Consider the following 16642-nt stretch of genomic DNA (forward strand, 5'->3'; position numbering starts at 1 on the left):
TTGGCTTTCTTTTTACCAAAGCCACTGTTCCGAGACTGGAGGAAAAAAAATCGCGGCTGGCTGGCTGTGGACGGCCGCAGTGCACGATGGTCCTGAGGAGTTCGGGCAGGAGGAATCCGGCGGACGGTTGGAGTCGGAGTCTCTCGCGCAACCAGGTTTAAATCTTCAGTACAGAGCGAGAGGGACGGCTGAGAGTGTAAGCAGCCGATGACAAACCTTAACTTTGCTTTACAAGCTGATGTTCTGCTCAACACCTTTGACAAAACGATGAGGACCTAAGTTAGCTTGTCCGAACCTGTTCCATGCTTTCCCCATATTTACAATTTATCCCCACCCACCCATTTTTCAACGGGCTGTTGTTTGTAGACTGCTCCGTGTTGACTGGCAGTTGTGGGGAGCAGGGCTTTTCTGATGTGCTGCTTATTGTGGAGCGGGGTGCCCGTTGCCGGGTTAATGCCGGGGGGGGGGGGGGGGGGGGGGGGTTGGGGGGTGTCCGTTGCCTGGTTGATGCCGGGCTACCCGTCGACGGGTTGCCCGTTGCCGGGTTGATGTTGTGGAGCGGAGGTTGCTCGTTGCCAGGTTGTTGCTGTTCCAGCCCGGGAACGCGGAGTCCTGACACTGATGAGCGTTTCTCATTGTCTTGGCAACTGTCGTGCTTCACGTTTATGTTGCGCTTCGTCTGCAGCCATTGCTGAAAATTTCCTTTTGCGTTAAGTACATTTTGTGGTATCCTGCTGCCCAGAGACTGACCGCAGGTTGGTCGGGTCTTGGTTTCAGTACCGATGAAGTTTATGTATTAAAGTTGCCTGACGACAAATGCGCCATTCTATGGAAGACTTTCCATTTCCCCCCTCCCCATTTCTGATGGGAAATAACTTTATTTTGGATGGGTTTAGTTTTTATAGTGCTTTGCTGCAGAAAATATTACTCCGTTGACGTGAGGAAGGTGGCGATGTGGGCCTAGCAAAGTGTGATGAGGGAAAGTAGATTGTGCCATGGAGTATTAGGATAAATGCTTGTATGATTTTTGTTTTTAAATGTGGAGAGATTCGTGGAGAAGTTGATGAGTGAGGGGTTAAGCTGGTTGGAGGTTATGCCACTAGTGTTGAAATTAGGATGAGATGCACAAAAGGTAGTACTTGTAGATTGTAGAGAAGTGACATGATTGCTGGAGAAGGTATTGGGAGAGGCTGGGGTTCATATCAACATTGGGACAGGGATAGCTATTCAGCTCCTCCAAAATTACTATTAATTTTGATCATGGCTGATCTACTTGCCTTATCTTGTCCCTTGACCCTTACTAACAAATAGGGCAGCATGGTGGCACAGTGATCAGCACTGCTGCCTCACAGCTCCAGGCACCTGGGTTCAGTTCTGGACTTGGGTCACTGTGGAGTTTGCACATTCTCCCAGTGTCTGTGTGGGGTTCCTCTGGGTGCTCAAGTTTCCTCCCGCAGTCCAAAAATGTGCTGGTGGGTGAAATGGCCATGATCAATCAATGCGTGGGATTATGGGGGCAGGGTGGGGTACATAGAACATACAGTGCAGAAGGAGGCCATTCGCCCCATCGAGTCTGCACCGACCCAATTAAGCCCTCACTTCAACCCTATCCACTGAACCCAATAACCCCTCCTAACCTATTTTGGACACTTAAGGGCAATTTAGCATGGCCAATCCACCTAACATGCACGTCTTTCGACTGTGGGATGAAACCAGAACACCCGGAGGAAACCCACGCAGACATGGGGAGAACGTGCAGACTCCGCACAGAGTGACCCAGCAAGGAATCGAACCTGGGACCCTGGCGCTGTGAAGCTACAGTGCTAACCACTGTGCTGCCCACAGTAGTAGTGGGCCGAGGTAGAATGCTCTTTCAGAACGGTGAATACTTGATGGGCAGAATGGCCTCCATCTGCACTGTGGGATTCTATGAAATAATCAGTCTTGAAACCTCCAGCATCATCAGCCTATTTGGGTAGAGAGTTCCAGATCCTAGGGAGCTAATGCAGGTCAGCAAGCTCAGGCAAATATGGAATTGACTCAATGTAGGCCAGGTTATACCGGTGGTTGTGTTTTGGACAAGTTGGCATTTTTGGAGGATGGGAAATCAACAAGGACAATGCTGGAAAAATTAACTCCATAGGTGATAAAGGCATGGATAAAGGTTTTGATGTCAGTGGTGTTATGGGCCAGGGTTTAGAGAACCCCAAAGTGTATCATGGAGTTCACCTGACCCACAACTTTTAATAGATTGTGGTATGGGGAGCACAAAGCCCACTCTACAGGTGTGGTACAGCAGAAATGGAAAAAGTATTTTTTTAAGCAAAACCATGTTTATTCTATTAACTCAAGTTAACCTTTTTAAAACAAACAGTGAACATCTTAGCAACCATTAATTCAAATACAACCCCCAAAGAATACAACACTTAAGTAATCCCTAAGCTGTTCTTTTAACATCCAGAAAACTTTAAAAACAACCTTTAAACAGAAGCACATCAGGTTAAAGTCACTACTGAGAGCAGTTATTAGTTTTAAATCACCAAAGGATTGGTTTACAGTTTTTAGATTACAGAGAGAAAGACTAATACCCCTTCTGGCTGTGACTGCAGCTATCCAGCTCTGAAAATGAAACTAAAACACACCCTGCAGCAAACAGCCTAAAATGAAAGTAAAAAAGCTGACAGACAGCCCAGCTCCACCTACACTCTGACATCACTGCAGTAATAAACATTCATTTCTTAAAGGTACTCTCACATGACAGTGGGCCTGAGTTAGGGCATAGATGGACAATCGGTGGAGGAAAACTGTTTTGGTGATATAATGTGGAAACTGGTGATGGATTGATACAGGAAATATAAGATGAAATATACAAAATTGTTCCTGCTTTTCAAGTCATGATTTTAGCCTCATGACTTGAATTAACTTATTTCCTAGTATGGAGATGCCGGCAGTGGACTGGGGTGGGCATAGCCGGAAGTCTCAAACACCAGGTTAAAGTCCAACAGGTTTATTTGAAATTGCAAGCTCTTTGGAGTGCTGGTCCTTCATCAGGTGAAGGAATAGCGGTCCGAAAGCTGGTGATTTCAAATAAACCTGTTGCACTTTAACTTGGTGTTCTGAGACTTCTCATTCCCTAGTAATCAGGTTTGTTTCCCCACCATTACCTCTGACCCGCAAGGATCTGCCTTTAGTTCCCTTATTCATCTAACTGCTGTCCCTTGACATAAGAAATTATTGTCACAAGTAGACTTCAGTGAAGTTACTGTGAAAAGCCCCTAGCCGCCACGTTCCGGCGCCTGTTCGGGGAGGCCGGTACGGGAATTAAACCCGTGCTGCTGCCTTGTTCTGCATTACGAGCCAGCTGTTGAGTCCACTGTGCTAAACCAGCCCCATAATCCACAATCATCCACAATCACGGTATCAAGTTCCCACATGTATGCTGATGACCTTCAACTCTATCTCATAACGACTGGACACCTTCACTGTCTCTAAAATGTCAGACAGCTTGTTCAGCATAGAGTATTTGGATAAGTAGATATTTATTTTTTCCAATTAAATATTGGCGAAGATAAAAGCTGTTGCTTTTGACCTCTGCCAATATTCTCTGTAAACCATACAGCTGTGCAGCAGTCTGAAAGTTCTTGTGCAGACCGCTTGCAAGTCAATGTGTTAGATTATTGTGGTGTCATCCAAAACCATTTAAAGTGATGTACACCTAAAGATATTCCTGTGCACTCCAAAAAGTACTGCAGGTAACTTGGATCTGTGGCACAAATTCAAATTCCTAGCAACCAACTCCATCTTTCTGGCTGGCAACTGTCTGAGGCTCAATTATTTTGACCCGGAGATGAACTTCTGACCACGTCCGTGCAATAACTAAGACCACCTGTTTCCACCTCCTGTAGAATCATCCAACTCCATCCCAGCTCACCTTTTGTGCTGCTGAAACCCTCACTTATGCTTTTGTTACTTCTAGACTTGAGTATTCTAATACATTCCTGGGTGGCCTCCCACATTTTACCCACAAAAGTCTTGATGTTACCCAAAACTCTGCTGTGTCCTAACTTGCCTTGAGAGCCATCCACCCATCACCTTTGCTGGCTGACTTACATAAACTCCTAGTTTGGCAATGCCTCAATTTAAAAATTATCATCCATATATTCAAACCCCTTCATAGCTTTGTCCCTCCTCCCTATCTCTGGGATCTCTTTTAACCCACCAACTTTCCTTGATCTTTTGATTGTGGCCTCCTGAGCATCCCTGATCTTAATTGCTTCACTATTGGTGCCCAAGCCTTTTGCCAAATTTCTAAGCTCTGGTATTTCCTTCCCAACTGTCTTTACCTCACTTACTTTCTCCTCCTTTAAGGTAGTCATTAAAATCTATCTCTTTCCTCAAGCTGGTCATTGGCCTTATTTTATCATATGGCTGAGTGTTGCATTTTGTTTGCTCTTAAGCACCTTTCAACATTTCACTTTGTTAAATGTGCTACTAAACGTTGTTTTGTTGCTTTTCTGACATATTGAGCAATAATTGCAACCAAGCATTCTCTGGTACTGTAAATAAACTGTCACCAATGTGGAGTCGGATTCCTTTAAGTTTTAATTGTTGAATATTTAAAAAATATAAAATGTTCTGGTGAGGGCGGCGGTATTGAGCGCAATGGCGGAGGTGTGGGAGCAAGGTGAGGCGCTGAAGGAAGTGGAAGAGACATTATTGCAGCACAGTGATCAACTTACCTCGATGGGGAAGGAGATGCGGAAGGTGATAAAGATCAACAAGGGTCTGCAAGTCAAAATGGACGACTTGGAAAACAGATTCAGGCGACAGAATCTGAGGATTGTGGGTCTGCCCGAAGGAGTGGAAGGCCCGAGGCCGACTGAGTATTTTGAAACAATGTTGGTGAAGCTATTGGGGGAGGGGGATGATTCCTCCCGATACGAACTGGATCCGGCTCATCGGTCGTGGAGGCCTGTCCAAAAAGAGAGTGAGCCGCCAAGAGTAGTGTTTTCGTAGGTACAGTGTGAAGGAGAAGATCCTGTGCTGGGCAAAGCAGAAGCGGGTGGTGCAGTGGGCTGGAGCTGGTTTACGCATATATCAGGACTTTACGGTGGAGCTGGCGAGGAGGCGGCTGCCTTCAGCTGGGTGAAGAAGGCACTGTACAGCAGTAAGGTGCAGTGAAGCATAGTATACCCAGCTAAGTTGAGGGTGACCTATAAATCCAAGGACTTTTATTTCGGGACGGCGGAAGCAGCGGAGGAGTTTGCGAAGGCAGAAGGACTGTGGCAGAATTGAGAAATGGTTATGTACCGATGTAGCCGTATGTAATTCTGTTTTTCCAATGCGTGCTAAACGAGCCTATGTTGTATATATTTGGACAAGGGAAGAGATGGGACTTACTTGCAATGATGGTTCTTTGGGGCTTGGGTGTGTATGCGGGGTTTGTGTGCTAAAGGGGATTTCTTGGTTTTCCTGGGACCGGGCAAGGGGGAAAGAGACCTGGGCGGGGGCCACCATGCTGGCCGGTTTAAGACGGCCAGTGAAAGGTCGTGAGGTGGGGGGAGGGGCTGCGGCCATTGGAGCCTGGCAGAACAGGTTCCGATGAGTCTAGCCGGGGTGGAAAGTTGGGGGGAAGGAACAGAGGTTGGGGGGAGGAGTTTTGGAAGAGGAAGTGGAGAGGGGGGGGGGTTACAATTCATGGGTGTCATTTAGAGTACTCTTTTGGGGATTGGATGGCATTGAATGTTGGGGGGGGGGGGGGGGGGGGGGGGGGGAGGGGTGGACTCTTATAGGTCATTGCCTATTCCTGATTCCTTTTTTCTTTTTTTCCTTTGTTTTTCCTATCGTGGGAGGGTTTGTTTTATTTGATGCTTATATTGTCAGCATCATTGTTTGGGGTGGTGGGAGGATGGGATTGTTGTTGTTGATAAGGGGATTGACTTTGTATTTGTTACCGTTTACTGCTTGTTGGTGGGGTGTAAATTCTGAGGAAAATGTGAAAATGGAGAATAAAAATATTTTACAAAAAAAATTTTTTATTAGAGTACCCATCTTTTTTGTTTCCAATTAAGGGGCAATTTAGTCTGGCCAAGCCGCCTACCCTGCGCATCTTTTTGGGTTATGGGAGTGAGACCCATGCAGACACTTGGAGAATGTCAAAACATTAGGGTTCGGGTTAGTGACCCCCGGGCCAGGATTGGACCTCAGACACATTCCTTCAATCTGATTGATTAAAGAAACACAAAATTGCTAGTCCTGTTCACTAGGACAGCAGATGCCCAATTTCCCATATGTGATATTAGTCTGCGCTTTCAGTAACTTGCCACAGAAATGTAACAACTTTAATGTGCAAGGGTGAGTCAGTCTAACAGAACTACCACAACAAGTTAAATCCCAATGTATTTTACCTCACCTGTTTTAAATGCTGCTCCATGGAATGGAACATGATCCTATAATATGAGTTTACTACTAGATTTTTGGTATAATTCATATGCCAGTCCCAATAGTCTACAGATTAAATCACACCTAATCCAATGCTTCTAACAATGTATAATGTACTTAATTCATCCCTTGAAGTTAGTCACAATTCTGCTAGTTATAGCAGTCTTAACTTTGAGCCAATATGTTTTAAGTTCATACCCTGTTCCAGGATGTTGAGCACATCATCTAAGATGCTGCTTCAGTACAGTATTGAGGGAGAATTAAGGTGCTGTGTTTTGGATAAAACATTAAAGCAAGTCTCTCTGCCAGCTGAGCTTCATTTCAATGGCCCCGGTATCCTGATGATTGTCTATTTTAACCAAAGGCACCAAAATCTGAGTTGCCATTTGTCTAATTTTATGCTTTCAGGACTGTCCTGTATAGAAACTCTGCCAAGCCACCTACAGCGATAGCATTTCAAAAATTGGTGAGCACTTTGGGGTGTCTTGAGGGTGCCATAAAACTTTGTGTTTTATGTCTTCTAACAATTTGAACTTGCATCACATTTGGTGTTAGCTGCACGGTTCAACCTTCAGAGAGGAAATCCAGGGAATTAGACATCCGTTAGCCTAATAACAATTTTTGGGAAACTAATGTCTCTAATTGAGGATGACTGAACACTTTGAACATTTTCAGCTGATCAGGGAGAACCAGCATGAATTTGTGAGGGGTAGGTCATGGCTGGTGAATCACAGTGAATTTTTTGTACATATCACCAACATTGATTTTTATTAATGTCACAAGTAGGCTTACATTATCACTGCAATTAAGTTAGTGTGAAAATCCCCTAGTCGCCACACTCCGGCGCCTTTTCAGATACACTGAAGGAGAATTCAGAATGTCCAATTCACCCAACAAGCACATCTTTTTGGACTTGTGGGAGGAAAGCGGAGCACCCGGAGGAAATCCATGCAGACATGGGAGAACGTGCAGCATCTGCACAGGCAGTGACCAAAGCCGGGAATTCAATCCAGGTCCCTGGTGCTATGAAGCAACAGCGCTAACCACTGTGCTACCATGCTGTCTATAATTTTATATGGACTTCTAGAAGGCATTGATTGAAGTCCCTCATGAGGTTGATAATGGAATTGAAGACAATTATTGACCTAGTTAGCAAATTGGCTGAGTAGAAGAAGACAGAGTAGGGATAGTGGGTAGGATCTCTAATTGACAGGGTGTGACTAGTAACCCGTAAGGATCTGTGTTGGTGCCTCAACTGTTCACTATAACTACTAACCAGTTAAATAATGGGGCAAACGGGCAGCACGGTGGAGCAGTGGGTTATCCCTGCAGCCTCATGGTGCCGAGGTCCCAGGTTTGATCCCGGCTCTGGGTCAGTGTCCATGTGGAGTTTGCACATTCTCCCCGAGTTTGTGTGGGTTTCACCCCAACAACCCAAAAAAGATGTGCAGGGTGGGTGAATTGGCCACGCTAAATTGCCCCTTAATTGGAAAAAATTAATTGGGTACACTAAATTTCTAAAAAAGAAACGATGGGGCAAAGTCACACAAATACATTTGCAGACAATGCAAAAATAGATGGTATTGTAATCAGTGTAGATCCAAGTGTAAAATTATGAAGATATGTCAGTAATTAAATGAATGGGTGAAACTGTGGCACATGGAGAAAATGCAGTTTAGATTTATGAGAATGATGCTGCCCCACCAAGGTTTGAGCTACAAGGGGAGATTGAACATAAAGGGATTGTATTTCCTGGATGAACGTACAGGGATTGCATTGGAAGTTAGGAAGTTGAGGGGTATGTTCCGGACATGAGGAGGGTTAATTTTAACAGCCCTAATTTCTTCTCTCGCCACCTGTCTGTGAAAGGTATTTTGGTTGGCATCCCTCCTTATATATGGTGGCATATTTCCCAAACTCTCTGTTTTGGTGTGATCCAAATTCTACTGATAACCCCACAGCAAACTCGTGAGAGTTAATTTATTTGCACACACTCAAATCGCAGGAGAGGGATCACCATGTAGCCTCTGTGCACTCGTACAGCAAAAGAGGGGTGGAGAAAAGTAATTTATGGGGCAAAGACCACAGTGTCAGGAAAAAGGAGTTTTAATATTTCTTGTTTTTGGAATACCTCTGTCACAATGTGTAAACTGGAAAACAAGTGTATGGGAGGCGGGGGGGGGGGGGGGGGGGGGGGGGCAGTGTCTGGTTTAATGGGATTAGAGACAGAAAGCAAGAAAAGGGTGAAAGCAAATGGGTTAAAATGTTGATGACCAAGGGTGCCAGGAGAACTTGCATAAGAATTTATATAAGACAAAGCAAAAAGTGGCTTAAGTTGGCTGTTGTATGTTCAAGAAGGGGAGTAGAGACAACCCTGGTAATTATAGACCTGTGAGCCTTACTTCGGTTGTGGGTAAAATGTTGGAAAAGGTTATATGAGATAGGGTTTATAATCATCTTGAAAAGAACAAGTTGATTAGCGATAGTCAACACGGTTTTGTGAAGGGTAGGTCATGCCTCACAAACCTTATTGAGTTTTTTGAGAAGGTGACCAAACAGGTGGATCAGGGTAAAGCGGTTGATGTGGTTTATATGGATTTCAGTAAGGCGTTTGATAAGGTTCCCCACGGTAGGCTATTGCAGAAAATAAGGAAGTATGGGATTGAAGGTGATTTAGCGGTTTGGATCAGTAATTGGCTAGCTGAAAGAAGACAGAGGGTGGTGGTTGATGGCAAATGTTCATCCTGGAGTTCAGTTACTAGTGGTGTACCGCAAGGATCTGTTTTGGGGCCACTGCTGTTTGTCATTTTTATAAATGACCTGGAAGAGGGTGTAGAAGGATGGGTTAGTAAATTTGCAGATGACACGAAGGTCGGTGGAGTTGTGGATAGTGCTGAAGGATGTTATAGGATACAGAGGGACATAGATAAGCTGCAGAGCTGGGCTGAGAGGTGGCAGATGGAGTTTAATGTGGAAAAGTGTGAGGTGGTTCACTTTGGGAGGAGTAACAGGAATGCAGAGTACTGGGCTAATGGCAAGATTCTTGGTAGTGTAGATGAACAGAGAGATCTCGGCATCCAGGTACATAAATCCCTGAAAGTTGCCACCCAGGTAAATAGGGCTGTTAAGAAGGCATATGGTGTGCTTGCCTTTATCAGTAGGGGGGTTGAGTTTCGGAGCCACAAGGTCATGCTGCAGCTGTACATAACTCTGGTGCGGCCGCTCCTGGAGTACTGCGTGCAGTTCTGGTCACCACATTATAGGAAGGATGTGGAAGCTTTGGAAAGGGTTCAGAGGAGATTTACTAGTATGTTGCCTGGTATGGAGGGAAGGTCTTACGAGGAAAGGCTCAGGGACTTGAGGTTGTTTTGGTTAGAGAGGAGAAGGCTGAGAGGTGACTTAATAGAGACATATAAGATAGAGGGTTAGATAGGGTGGACAGTGAGAGTCTTTTTCCTCGGATGGTGATGACCAACACGAGGGGACATAGCTTTAAATTAAGGGGTGGTAGATATAGGACAGATGTCAGAGGCAGTTTCTTTACTCAGAGAGTAGTAGGGGTGTGGAACGCCCTGCCTGCAACAGTAGTAGACTCGCCAACTTTAAGGGCATTTAAGTGGTCACTGGATAGACATATGGATGAAAATGGAATAGTGTAGGTCAGATAGGCTTCAGATGGTTTCACGGGTCGGCGCAACATCGAGGGCCGAAGGGCCCGTACTGTGCTGTAATGTTCTATGTTCTATACAATTGAAGGATTGTAAATAGATGAGGAATGATAGGGTGAGGTTACTTTTAAAATATAGCAGCTATAAAGTTGAGAAAAATGGTTAATCATTTCTGGGACAAGGGAATTTCTAAAATATAGTAGGAGTCATTTGAGATTAAGATCAAAAGAAAAAATAGATTGAGTGAACAGTGTGTGTGTGTGTGTGTGTGCGTGCGTGTGTGTGTGTGTGTGTGTTAGGGGGTCTGTGGGAAGTCCATGTGGCATATCGTAGCCCAATACTCTCGCAACTTTGGGTATGATCAGCATGTTGTGCGTAATGACCAATTGGTTTCCTGCCGTCTCTCCAGCAACTACTTGTGGGGGGAGGAACCACTTTTTACAATAATATCTGGTGTTCTGATGTATCTAGTAATAATCTTCCATTTATAGCATTTGAGTAGATAACAAGAATGGGCCTCAGAACAAATTTTATTCCAGTCTTCCACTGGTATCTCCTGTTGCACCTCAATCTCCCATTTCCTTTTAATGCACAAGGAATTACTAGGCAGCATAGAAAGAATGTTTGACACATACAAGGTATTACTTCCCCTAGTGACACCTTGTTGGATGTTTACAAACTGTGACTCTTGGAGATGGACGTCCTACTTTGTTTAAATCTTCATGTTTTTAAACAAAATGTCTTACCTATTGGTATCTAAACAAAAGTCAGTGTTTGGAAGACCAAATTCCTCTCTGATTTGCTCAAATTATTTTAAAGAATCCTGCTGAAATAGCTTATTTCTTTATTTTAAAAAATGTTTCATTTTAAGATAAAATTATCACAGTTGGTATGATTTCTGATTTCAGAAAACTTCTTCATAACACACAAATTGTAAAACTATTGTTGCAGTTACTTCAAATTTCCTTTTGGGATTTGGGCAACCTGGCACTTATCCGCTGTGCCATGACAACAGGGAAAATTGAGTCGGCATGGTAGAACAGTGGTTACAGGGATAGGGTGGAGGTGTGGGTTTCAGTAGGATTCAGTAGGGTTTCAGTTACAGGGTCCGGTGCAGATTCGATGGCGATGAATGGCGGCCTCCTGCACTGTAAATTTTATGAAAATAATTATTATTTCACGTGAGTCCACAGTCCATACTCAAAGTCCAATGATGTATTCCTTCATGGAGATCGGCTGGCTGAAAGCTGATGCTACAAAGTTCACTTTTTCAGTGAGTTGGTTTCCACAATGAGACAGATACATTGAGGTGAATCAGTCTTGTTAATAAAGTACCAGTATAAATGTGTCGATGGGGCCAGGCATTCAAAACTGGTCAGAACCCCTTTTCTGTGCTGCTGCTCGTAGATGGCAAAAATGGCAGATTGAGGTTTTTTAATACTGCAAGACTATATTACTGGTTGGCTAGGCGAGCATGTCACATGATACCCACCTCTCTACTCTGACTTTGACAAAGAACAAAGAAAAGTACAGCACAGGAACAGGCCCTTCGGCCCTCCAAGCCTGTGCCGACCATGCTGCCTGTCTAAACTAAAATCTTCTACACTTCCTGGGTCCATATCCCTCTAGTCCCATCCTATTCATGTATTTGTCAAGATGCCCCTTAAATGTCACTATCGTCCCTGCTTCCACCACCTCCTCCGGCAGGGAGTTCCAGGCACCCACTACCGTCTGTAAAGAAACTGGCCTCGTACATCTCTAAACCTTGCCCCTTGCACCTTAAAACTATGCCCCCTAGTAATTGACCCCTCTAACCTGGGAAAAAGCCTCTGACTATCCACTCTGCCTATGCCCCTCATAGATTTTGTAGACCGCTATCAGGTCGCCCCTCGACCTCCGTTGTTCCAGTGAGAGCAAACCGAGTTTATTCAACTGCTCCTCGTAGCTAATGCCCTCCATACCTGGCAACATCCTGGTAAATCTCTTCTGCACCCTCTAAGGCCTCCACACCCTTCTGGTAGTGTGGCGACCAGAATTGAACACGATACTCCAAGTGTGGCCTCACTAAGGTTCTATACAGCTGCAATGTCCTTCAATTAGGCATGTGGAAGGCCATCATAAACTGCATAGCTCTGTTACTGGCTCTACTCTCCCACACTATCTGCTGCTTGAGGCAGATGAAGGCTGTTTGTAATTTTGGTGACCTATTGATTAGTTTCATGAATAGACTGTAAGAAGTATACAAAGTCGGATATAAACATTGGTCTCATTCAGCGGAACTATGCTTAGTCATGGAGCCAATATTCTAATTTAGAAAATTAAATGTTTTCAAGGTATTTTGCTGACAATGGCAGATGAGTTGGAAAGGTTCCTTGAAGAACAGAGGGCCAAGTTAGCACAAGATAAAATCGAGTTGGACCAAGATCCACCATATATGGAGATGAGAGTAAGTTGATAATGAAGTTTCTATATTAAAACTGGATTTAAATTTGAATAATTACTTGAATGAAAGTAAAGTCAGTTGTAGATTCTTTCCTGTTACTATTCAAATGTAGCAAATATATTAAATAGAATCAAACATTTGTACGTGTAATCAATTGTTGTTTACAGAAGGTAGGGGAAAATAATAGATCTAAAAAAGTCTCCTGAGGTACTTAATCCCAGATTTCTTGTTGCATTTGCTTTCCCTTTAGAATAAATATGCACATAAGAGGAATAATCCAAGGGATATTATGTTAAAGCATTTGCCCACAATTGCCTGTATGAATACGTGTAATATTGTCTCCTTTTAAATTTTACATGTTGAAGTAGAAACAGTATTGTTATGAGTTTTATTTTAAAAAAATTTGGTGCAATTGCATCAATTTCCGAAGGCAGTTTTAAAGAATTTATGTTCATGGACTCTAATGTGGTTTTCATCGCTCAGATTAAAATTCTTGCACTGCATTAAATGATTCTTTTGTAAATTATATTAATTTTATTGCTCATAAATTCAAAGCAGTATCATGTAAAGCTACAAATTACAAATAAAACTCAGTTAAGCAATGTAGGTTATAACACAGCTTTTACATTAAGAAAAGTGATTTCAGATATGCTTTAATGCGAGTCAGGTTTGACCTGACAGTACTAAACAAAATAAAAGAACATTGATGGGGAGCAGATTAACTTCATAATTGAATAAAATCCAAGCAAATGTTTATTCAGAAAGTCTATATCAAGTTAGACCCACCTGAAGGTGGCGGACCAGGTCCGCCTGTGGAAGGGATGGGTGGGGCAGGTTTTCCACTCTGGGTTGGATGTGAAGAACCGGGGAGCGGCGATTCTGGTGGGGAAAAATGTGTTGTTTGAGGCATCGTAGGTGGTGGCGGATAAGGGTGGTAGGTATGTTATGGTTAGGGGCAGGCGACAAGGAGAGAAGGTGGCACTTGCTAGTGTGTATGCCCCAAATTGGGACGATGCGGGCTTTATGAGGCGTATGTTGGGACTGGTCCCGGATCTGGAGGCGGGAGGTCTGATCATGGGGAGGGACTTCAATACGGTGTTGGATCCTTCACTGGATCGGTCCAGCTCTAGGACGGGTAGGAGGCCGGCGGCGGCCAAGGTACTGAGAGGGTTTATGGACCAGATGGGTGGGGTGGATCCATGGAGGTTTGTGAGGCCGAGGGCACGCGAGTACTCTTTCTGCTCCCACGTACATAGGGTCTACTCTCGGATAGACTTCTTCGTGGTGAGTAGGGGACTGATTCCGAGAGTGGAGGAGGCCGAGTATTCGGCCATTGCAATCTCCGACCACGCTCCGCATTGGATAGAGTTGGAGATGGGGGAGGTGCGGGACCAGCGCCCGTTGTGGCGGTTGGATGTGGGGCTGTTGACGGAGGAGGAGGTGTGTAGGAGGGTCCGGGCAAGTATTGAGGGGTACCTCGAGGTGAATGACATGGGGGAGGTTCAGGTGGGGACGGTCTGGGAAGCCCTGAAGGCAGTGATTCGCGGGGAGCTGATATCCATCCGGGCACACAGGGAGAGGAGCGAGAGGAGTGAGAGGGATAGACTGGTGGGAAAGATGCTGGAGGTGGACAGGAGGTATGCAGAGGCACCAGAGGAGGGACTGTTGGGGGAGAGGCGCAGCCTGCAGGCTAAATTTGATTTGCTGACCACTAGAAAGGCGGAGGCACAGTGGAGGAAGGCACAAGGGGCAGTGTACGAACATGGTGAAAAGGCGAGTAGGATGCTGGCTCATCAGCTCCACAAGCGGGATGCGGCTAAGGAAATAGCTGGAGTGAGAGACAAGAGTGGGAATGTGGTGCGGAAGGGGGTAGAGGTGAATGAGGTCTTCAAGGACTTTTACGGGGAACTGTACCGGTTGGAGCCAACGGGGGAGAGGAGGGGAATGGAGAGGTTCCTCGATGGGCTTTCTTTCCCGAAGGTGCAGGAGGAGAAGGTGGAGGGGTTGGGTGCGCCGATTGAGCTGGAGGAGCTAGTTAAGGGGATCGGGCAGATGCAGTCAGGGAAGGCACCGGGGCCGGATGGGTTCCCGGTGGAATTTTATAAAAAGTTTGTGGACCTAGTGGGCCCCTTGCTGGTGCGGACACTCAACGAAGCGTGGGAAGGGGGGACTTTGCCCCCGACGATGTCGTGGGCGCTGATCTCGTTAATTTTAAAGAAGGACAAGGACCCCCAGCAGTGTGGTTCACACAGGCCCATATCTCTCCTCAACGTGGATGCTAAGGTGCTGGCAAAAATCCTGGCCACCAGGATAGAGGACTGTGCCAGGGGTTGTGCACGAGGACCAGACAGGTTTTGTGAAGGGAAGGCAGCTGAACACGAATGTGCGGAGATTGTTGAATGTCATCATGATGCCGGCGATTGAGGGGAGGCAGAGATAGTGGTGGCGTTGGATGCAGAGAAGGCCTTCGATAGAGTGGAGTGGGGGTACCTATGCGAGGTGTTGGGGAGGTTTGGATTTGGTGAAGGGTTCATTAGATGGGTAAGGCTGCTATATGAGGCCCCGATGGCATGCGTGGCCACGAATGGGAGGAGGTCGGAGTACTTCCGGCTTTACCGAGGGACCAGGCAGGGTTGCCCCCTGTCCCCCTTGTTGTTTGCACTGGCGATGGCGTTGAGGGATTCAGAGAGGTGGAGAGGCTTGGTGCAAGGTGGGGAGGAACATAGGATGTCGTTGTATGCCGATGACCTGTTACTGTATGTGGCGGACCCGGTGGGAGGGATGCCGGGGGTGATGGAGCTGCTAGCTGAGTTTGGGACCTTTTCAGGTTATAAATTAAATTTAGGCAAAAGTGAGGTGTGTGTGGTGCACCCTGGAGACCAGGAGGAAGGAATTAGTAGGCTCCCGCTTAGGCGGGCAGGGGAGAGCTTTAGGTACCTGGGGGTGCAAGTGGCCAGGGACTTGGGACGCTTCACAAACATAATTTCACCAGACTTGTAGATCAGATGGAGGAGGAGTTCAAGAGGTGGGACATGCTGCCATTATCATTGGCGGGAAGGGTACAGTCCGTCAAAATGACGGTGCTTCCGAGGTTCTTGTTCCTCTTTCAGTGCCTGCCCATCTTTATCCCCAGGGCCTTCTTTAGGAGAGTGACTAGCAGTATTTTGAGCTTTGTGTGGGCACATGGGACTCCGAGGGTGAGGTGGGTGTTCCTGGAGCGAGGGAGGGATAGAGGCGGGCTGGCGCTGCCCAACCTTCTGGGGTACTATTGGGCGGCCAATGTGTCAATGGTGCGTAAATGGGGGATGGAGGGGGAGGGGCGGCGTGGAAAAGAATGGAGATGGCGTCATGTAGAGGTACGAGCCTGGGTGCCATGGTAACGGCGCCGTTGCCGCTCTCCCCTAAGAGGTTTACCACGAGCCCGGTGGTGGCGGCGACCCTAAGAATCTGGGGACAGTGGAGACGGCATCAGGGGGAAACAGGGGGCTCGATGGAGGCTCCACTGGGTGACAATCATCGGTTCATCCCGGGGAACAAGGATGGGGGATTTAGAGGGTGGCAAAGGGTGGGCATCAGTAAATTGAGGGACCTGTTTATTGGCGGGAGGTTTGCGGGCCTGGGGGAACTGGAAGATAAATTTGGGCTTCCCCAAGGGAACATGTTCAGATACTTGCAGGTAAAGGCGTTTGCTAGGCGACAGGTAGAGGGATTCCCTCTGCTGCCCTCGCGGGGGACGATGGACAGAGTGCTTTCGGGGGTGTGGGTCGGAGAGGGGAAGGTGTCTGACATCTATAAGGTAATGCAGGAGGTGGAGGAGTCGTCAGTAGAGGAGCTGAAGGCTAAATGGGACGAGCAACTCGGGGAGCAGATAGAGGACGGGACTTGGGCGGATGCGTTGGAGAGAGTCAACTCTTCCTCCTCATGTGCGAGGCTTAGTCTCATCCAATTTAAGGTGCTGCACCGGGCCCACATGTCTGGGACTAGGATGAGTAGGTTCTTTGGGGGTGAGGACAGGTGCACCAGGTGTTTGGGGAGTCCAGCGAACCACGCCCATATGTTCTGGGCATGCCCAGCACTGGAAGAATTCTGG

The 16642-nt window shown here is 46.3% G+C and overlaps 1 protein-coding gene across 1 annotated transcript in view; it reads left to right on the top strand.

Moving 5' to 3' along the window:
* Nucleotides 1-16642, top strand: part of LOC119972134 (centrosome and spindle pole-associated protein 1) — a 354916-nt gene continuing 338274 nt past the window's right edge. The window contains exons 1-2 of the mRNA XM_038808467.1: nt 1-196; nt 12443-12559. Coding sequence (XP_038664395.1) covers nt 12457-12559 — 103 coding nt within the window. The 5' untranslated portion in view covers nt 1-196; nt 12443-12456. The remainder of the gene's footprint in view (nt 197-12442; nt 12560-16642) is intronic.

The sequence above is a fragment of the Scyliorhinus canicula genome, chromosome 10 (assembly GCF_902713615.1).
Source record: "Scyliorhinus canicula chromosome 10, sScyCan1.1, whole genome shotgun sequence".
In the NCBI taxonomy this organism is placed as follows: Eukaryota; Metazoa; Chordata; class Chondrichthyes; order Carcharhiniformes; family Scyliorhinidae; genus Scyliorhinus; species Scyliorhinus canicula.